Genomic DNA, 7,501 nt, shown 5'->3' on the forward strand with positions numbered 1-7,501 from the left:
CACGGGGGCGGGGGCGGGGGGGGTGCCTGGCAGTGAGGATGAACAGGAGAAGATACCCGAGTTCTACTTGTCCCTACAGCCCCAGTACCTGGCAGGTTGTAAGTACTCAGTATAAATTCCTTAAGCTCTGAGCTCCCTCCTTAATGAACGGAAGAAAGTGGCTTCCATGGGAGAAGGATACAGCACAGATGCTTGGAGCTTAGGGCCGGGCAAACGTGAAGGGTTCCATACCCTGGAAGACTTCACTTTGCTTTCTTTCTTTTGGTGAGCAGGTTCTTTCCCCACGCGTTTTAAGTGGATAATTCAGTGAATTTTAGGGGTCGCACAGTCATCATCACAATGTAATCTTAGAACGTTTCCATCACCCCAGAAAGAAACCTCAAGCCAAGACCTCCTTTCCTTTGAAGTAGGTGAGACCATCAGTATGGAGTTGAGAGGGGCAGACCCTGACAGAGGAGAGTGATGGAAGCTGATAGCAGGTAGGGCAGCAGAGACGGACATGGGATTCCAAGGGATGGTTGGCACCCACGTCCAGGCTCAAAGTGTTCATGTTGGCCTATTATGCCAAAAAAAAAAGAAACCTTAAGATTTTAGACTGCATATGTAAAGTGTTACCTCACTACCTTGTAGATAAAATCCAGTGACAGTCTCTGACTCTTACTCCTCACTACACATACAACAATCTGAGAAACCTTCCTGATATACTCAACCATTAAAGCAGCTGATTCGTAAATTCAATCCAACAACTCAGAGAGACAAAATAATTCAGCTCTGCAAAACCGATTTGCCAAGAAACTCTCTAAATGAACCGGGACCTTCTTCAAACTGCAACACTTTTCTCTGGAGTCACTTCATGTAAAATTAGGAGGCCTACCATGACAATATTGAAGGAACCTAGCACTTAAAAGTTTTCCAAGGTCAGGTGTGGTGGCTCACGCCTGTAATCTTAGCACTTTGGGAGGCTGAGGCAGGAGGATTGCTTGAGCCCAAGAGTTAGAGACCAGCCTGGGCAACATAGCGAGCCCTTGTCTCTACAAAAATATCAAAAAATGAGTTGCAGGTGGTGGCACACACCTGTAGGACAAGGCTACAATGAGCTGTGACTGTGCCACTGCACTCCAGCCTAGGCGCAGAGTGAGAGCCTGACTCGAGAAAACAAAAACAAAAAAGTTTTCCCACTAAATTCCAATCTGTCTTTTTAAAAGAGCTCTTCTTTCTTGTTTGACTCCTGTTTCTTTAAACAGTTTAGCCCATCCTTTCACGGCTTAGACCCACATTCTGTTATGGAGAAGCTCTAGGGCCTGATTTGCCATCTGCTGCTTTAGCTAACTTGCACTCCTGGTGGACTGGCTCCTCCGTGTTTCACAGTTTTCTGAGTTCATGAGTTCACATCGGAGGAGCCCGGCTATGGGAGTCCCCTCCACACTGTGGTTTGTACTGAGGATAGGTTTCTGCCAGATAGGTTTCATATTTACTTCTTGCTCCACAGTGGCCTTACCAGCCTAGGACCAGGATTGATGTTAATTTCTGTCTTTTTTTTTCGTTTTTGAGTTGGAGTCTCACTCTGTCGCCCAGACTGGAGTGGCCACTCCCGGCTACCGCAGCCTCGACCTGCTGGGCTCTGGCGATCCTCCCGCCTCAGCCTTCCAAGTAGCTGGAACTACAGGCATGCACCACCATGCCTGGCAAATTTTTTGCTTTATTGTAGAGATGAGGTCTCACCAAGTTGCCTGGGCTGGTCTTGAACCCTCAGGCTCATGCCATATACTCGCCTCAGCCTCCCAAAGTGCTGGGATTACAGGCTATAGTTTTTTTTTTTTAAGTTAATTTTTCAGTTTTAAAGCAGGACCTAAAAATGTACTCACCGCTTGTTTTGCCTCAAGGATAGTCCTTGTCTTCCTCACAAGGGACATGTCAAATGACTTGACAGTCACTAATTCTACCACTGCATTCCCGCCATAAAGACTGTACATGTCATCTGCAAACTGAAAGTTAGCTGTTGACAATTTTATGAATCTCAAGACACGTGCTTATTTTTTTAATTGACAAATAAAAATTGTATATAATTATCAGGGACAACATATATTGTTTTGAAATATATATACATTACGGAATGGCTAAGTTCACGTTGCCTAATAAACATGTATTACCTCACTGCTTATTTTTTTGTGCAAGTCAATACATATTTATTAAGATCATCTGTAAAGCTAATGTGCAACTATAAGAACAACATACACTTACCTATTGGCTCAGGAAATACTCTGTGTCTTAAAATACGCAAGTCTTAGAGGTTTTGATTATGTTAAAATATTCAGAAAAGTGTTCGGCCTTAATATAGATTCAAATGTTCAAAATAAAATTACTTTAAGAAGAGACTGAATTTATTGGCATATAATTTAGGGGAGGAAGAGAAGTTGGAAAGAGAAATGAAGAAGTTCTCTGGTTAATCACAAACATCTTCAAAGATTTAAATATGGCTGAGGCGGGAGGATCGCTTGAGCCCAGGAGTTTGAGACCAGCCTGAGCAACATAGTGAGACCGCATCTCTGCAAAATAAATTTTTTTTTTTTTGAGTCAGAGTCTCACTCTGTCACCCAGGCTGGAGTGCAGTGGCACTGTAGCTTTGACTTGCTGGGCTCAGGCAATCCTTCCATCTCAGCCTTCCAGGTAGTTGGAACTATAGGCAGGAGCTACCATGCCCAGCTAATTTTTTGATTTACTCTAGAGACGAGGTCACCCCATGTTGCCCAGGCTAGTCTTGAACCTCTGGGCTCAGGCAATTCTCTTGCCTCGGCCTCCCAAAGTGCTGGGATTACGGGCATTGAGCCACCACGCCCAGCCAAAAATAAAATTTATTTTTAAAAAATGTTTTTAAACGAAACCTCACAGAAGAGTTACAGGTGAACAACTTCAAGGGCAGGGCAGAATGAGCATTTATTATGCACCTACTAAGTGTCTGGTCCTGTGCTAGGTATTCTACTTCAATTATCTCATAGTGTTTCATGGGTAGAGTTTCATTTGAGGAAGATGAAAAGGTTCTGGAGATGCTGGTTGCATAACACATGAATGTCTATTGCCACTGAACTATATACTTAAAATTGTGAAAATGATAAATTTTATGTTGTATATATTTTATCAGAATAACTTCAAAAAAAAGGTATTGTGGTGGAGTTAGCAATCATTTCCCAATGCCGCCCCTTCCAGCATTAGGAAGAGACATCCCAATATCCACCTTTAACTCTACCCCTTCTTGGCTACTGTAACCAGGTGACCCCCAAAGAAAGCAAGTAAGACCTTACTCGACAGTGTTTCACAAAACATGTGTTTCCATTAAGAGGCTAGAAGTGAAATGGCCACACTCCAGCCTCCCATATCACAATGACACTTACCTTCTGCAGAGCATCGACAAGAATCTTAGAAGCATCTCTGAATTGTTCAGAGTCTTCCCCATAACGTTTCCCAATTTCATCCAAACCTGCCAGCTCCAGTGAATATAAATCAGGAGAATGATCCTTGGCTAGATGCTTATGGCGAGACAACTTAGGAGAACAAACAAAAAAAGGTAGTAAAGATGCCAAACATAGCCTGTTGAAGTTTTATGCCTTGTGAAATTGGGCTAAACAGAACCACCCCACTGTGCCCTAACATAAAAATAGCCTAAAATGGTGGCAAATGGAACTGGTTTAAAGGAGTTTCCGATAAAAATAAATCCAACACAAAACTCATTTTTAGGAGCAGTTCCAGGACTCCTTGAATATTTAATAAAAGCCTTTAATGAAATTCCTTAGTTTTAAAAACTCAGATACGGGTCAGGGACCAGTTTGATCCCAGGGATGCATGAGCCATCAGTGGTCAGAAAATAGACACCTCCCACACGACCCCCAGGCCACCCTGCAGGCCCTCCCACTACACCGCCAGTACCCCCGAACCAAGACCTCTCAAGTTTAGAAGACAACTTCAGATGACAGCAAACAGGCATAAATTTCTATTTCAGCCACAAAGAGGATTTAAAAAAATAATAATTCACCAAAAAAAAAAAAAACCTTTCATATATTTATTCCCTTCTTGACTTGGCTGACAGCACTACTAATTCAAACTATCATTTCTATTTGACCCAAAGATACAGATATAGGAATTGAGTCAATGTCTGACAATAGAACCACAGTCAGGGTGTTCTTACTCTTGGGCCTGTGTTCTTGGAGGAAAAAAAACAAAAACAAGAAGTAGAAATGCAAAAGAATTTGACTATAACATGAGATGTGTTCAAAATTCCCACTATTACCACTAATTTCTCTGTTCATGGGATGCTAAATCTAGGGCATACTTAATCAAACTTTTCAACTGGCTTCACTGTCATTCAAAGATTCTCTAGAAGCCAAAATAAATTGAATGGAAAAATTAGAGCAGTCTACTTACCAAACTTGAAATATCATGTAGCACTTGCAGTTCAGAAAGAAACAGCAGGTCAACCTTCAGAGAGCCAAAGGAAATTAACATTCTTCTAAACATACATCAGAAATCTGTATTTGCCATTTGTCAAGTAAGGCACAGGATATTACAAAAGTTAATCATATAAGTGAATTTATACAACAATTATCCTCAATTTTGTAAATTCAATTCCATTGAAAATGCATGTAAAACATTGTTTCCCAACAAAAAGATAATCCCCTAGTACAGGGAGAACCACTCAGCAGTCACTCACACACACACACACACACACACACACACACACACACACACACACACACAGCTGTTGAGTGGTTCCCCGTGTGTGTGTGTGTGTGTGTGTGTGTCGTATATATATATATACGATGCCTGGCTAAATTAAAAAAATTTTTGTAGCAACTAGGTCTCACGATGTTGCCTAGGCTGGTCTCAAACTCCTGGACTCAAGCAATCCTCCCTGCCTCAGCATCCCAAGATGCTGGGATTATAGGTGTCAGCCACTGTGCCCAGCATGACAAAACCATAATAAAGCATTCAAATTCTCCAGTGGTTTTTCCCTCAAAGCACCAGGATATCCTGGTACACTTCAGTCTGCTACCGCCAATGGCCCAGTTTGCTCATTTCTCTTGAATACTCTCCACATCGGAAAATAAATGATCGTGGTTCTGGTTATCCATAGTAGATAAAGAGGGAGGGTGCCACAAAGGTGATGTGCCATGTGGTTAAGACGGTGCATGATCAGGTGGTCAAGCAGAAGGACAGGAGTGCTTTAGCTTTACCACAGAAGGTTGGGCATGGTGGTTCATGCCTGTAATGCCAGCACTTTGGGAGGCTAAGGCGGGAGGATTGCTTGAGGCCAGGAGTTTGAGACCAGTTCAGGCAACATAGTAAGACCCCACTTCTACCAAAAAAATTTTAAAAATTAATTAGCCAGGCATGGTGGCATGATGGTATGCACCTGCAGTCCAAGCTACTTGGGAGGATCGCTGGAGCCCAGGAGTTTGAGGCTGCAGTGAGCTATGATCATACCACTGCACTCCTGAGCAACAGAGTGAGACCCAGCCTTTGAAAGGAAAAAAAAGAGTAGGGGTTTCTCCACTGTAGTGTCAAGAATAAACGAGCAAAATGTGGCAGGACATCAGCAAGGGCAGCGAACAACGGCCCCCAAGGTATCAGATCTGCACAGCTGCACCAGCCGCCAAGTAGATACTGTGATCTCTGGCATGCCTGGATTAATAAGTGGCAATCCCTGTGCTAGAATGTGATGTAATTTACTACAGCTCAACTCAAAATAAGGATCAGCTTATTCATGAGATTCATAAGAAAATTACACTAAAGAAGAATCTACTTAAGCAGTAAATTTGCACAAGTTTTTGCTCTCTTTTTTGTTTTTAGCTTTTAGTTTTGTAGAGACAGGGTCTCGCTATGTTGCCCAAGCTGGTCTTCAACTCCTGGTCTCAAGTGATCCTCTACCCTTGGCCTCCCAAAGTGCTGGGATTATAGGCATGACCCACTGCACCCGGCCTCATTTTCAATCCTGCTTAGCTTCCCAGATCTCTCAGAGGACATCCCCTGTGTTCAGGGTGGTATAGCCACAGACAGTCAGCCTCATTTTATACAATTTCTAAAATCTCCAGTAGCATAAGGAATGGGAAATTAATAATGCTATTCATTTATTCATTCCATAATGGCACCACTTACTTCATTGTTTCTGCTCAGAGAATTGAGGGGAAGCGAATTGAGAACGGAGTTTTCTTGAAACAGGCGATTGCGGAGCTGTCGTAAGGTGACAGAAAGGTCTTCAAAGACGGAGTTTGCCTTCCCAACCATATACACTCTCTGCAAGAAGAACCCCAAATTGTGAGTTCCTCACATTCTCCAGATAAATGCCAACATACAGAGGACTGACAGCATTCTTCATCAAATGTTTTAAGTTTTGTAACAAAATTATATTTCATAATACCTTTACAAATAATGAAAACTTATTTTTTCAAGCATCTTAAATAAAAACTTTATCACTTACTTCCTCACTGGGAGCCAACTGCAAAACTACAGGAGTTTCCTCAGAAAACAAGGAGTGAATGGAGTTTGCAACGCTGTCAAGACTAAAGGGAACTGCCTGAAATTGAAGGGTGAGACTGCAATTATTGCCTGACCAAAGTGGGAAGAAAAATCACTCTGATGACATTTAAAAAGGAACCTTTAAAAAAAAAATAAAAACACAAAAAACAGCACTAGCATTTTCTACGAAAATGTAGAAGACCCAAATCATTCCCAAACACAAAGAGCCCTTTTGAGGACACAGAATGAACAGCCCCCTAGTGGGCCGGATCCCCATCTTCCAATGCACCTAAATGGAAAATAACTCACAAGCATGAAGGCCATACCGCCACTTCGCATGAACCCTTTTATGTGGCCATTCATGAATTTAAGTTGCAGTACACTTGGTTTTAATATCGACTAAACATGTCACAATGAACGTGCATTCCACGATAAAGTATTTACTTGCATTTATGAGGTTAGAGGAATCTGAAATACTGCAACAGAATTCACTTTCCATTTCAAATTTGTTAAGTGTTTAATAAGATTTAGTATTTGTCTCCAGATAGGCCGAAGACTCTTAGACAAGGTGGTAAGTATGTCACAAGCTTTGAAGCCTTTATCTCAGGACCATATGATGGATCTTATCAGAATGTAATAACTAGTTGTGGTAAGACCTACTTTTTCTTCTTGAGTATTGTATTAAAATGTAACATACATATAATACAGTGCACAAACCTGGGGTAACAGCTCAACAAACACTTACGAGTGGATGAACTCATGTAACCCAGCCAGACCAAGGCAGAACATCATTGGCACCCTAGAAGTATCTCCTCCCCTCTCCAGGGCAACCACAATTCTGACTTCTATCCCCGCAGATTTGTTTTGCTCTACACTATTTCTAAAAATAAATTATGGTAATGGTGGCTCACACCTATAATCCCAGCACTTTGGGAGGCCAAGGTGAGAGGATTGCCTGAGTCCAGGGGTTCAAGACCAGCCTGGGCAATTTGGC

General features: G+C 42.1%; 1 protein-coding gene across 4 annotated transcripts in view; it reads right to left on the reverse strand.

Moving 5' to 3' along the window:
- The window catches only part of ATP6AP2 (ATPase H+ transporting accessory protein 2), a 25,143-nt gene that overhangs the window by 2,981 nt on the left and 14,661 nt on the right, over nt 1-7,501 (reverse strand). Inside the window, exons 4-8 of one of the 4 annotated variants that reach the window (XM_008055912.2) lie at nt 6,470-6,565; nt 6,148-6,285; nt 4,417-4,470; nt 3,390-3,539; nt 1,866-1,985 (exon numbers count right to left, since the gene is read on the reverse strand). In XM_008055912.2, the coding sequence (XP_008054103.1) occupies nt 1,866-1,985; nt 3,390-3,539; nt 4,417-4,470; nt 6,148-6,285; nt 6,470-6,565 (558 nt within the window). The remainder of the gene's footprint in view (nt 1-1,865; nt 1,986-3,389; nt 3,540-4,416; nt 4,471-6,147; nt 6,286-6,469; nt 6,566-7,501) is intronic. The other 3 variants (XM_021711290.1, XM_008055918.1, XM_021711296.1) reach the window with 3 other exon arrangements.

This window comes from Carlito syrichta, unplaced genomic scaffold (assembly GCF_000164805.1).
Source record: "Carlito syrichta isolate Samal-C Ts95f unplaced genomic scaffold, Tarsius_syrichta-2.0.1 Scaffold82655, whole genome shotgun sequence".
Taxonomy (NCBI): Eukaryota; Metazoa; Chordata; class Mammalia; order Primates; family Tarsiidae; genus Carlito; species Carlito syrichta.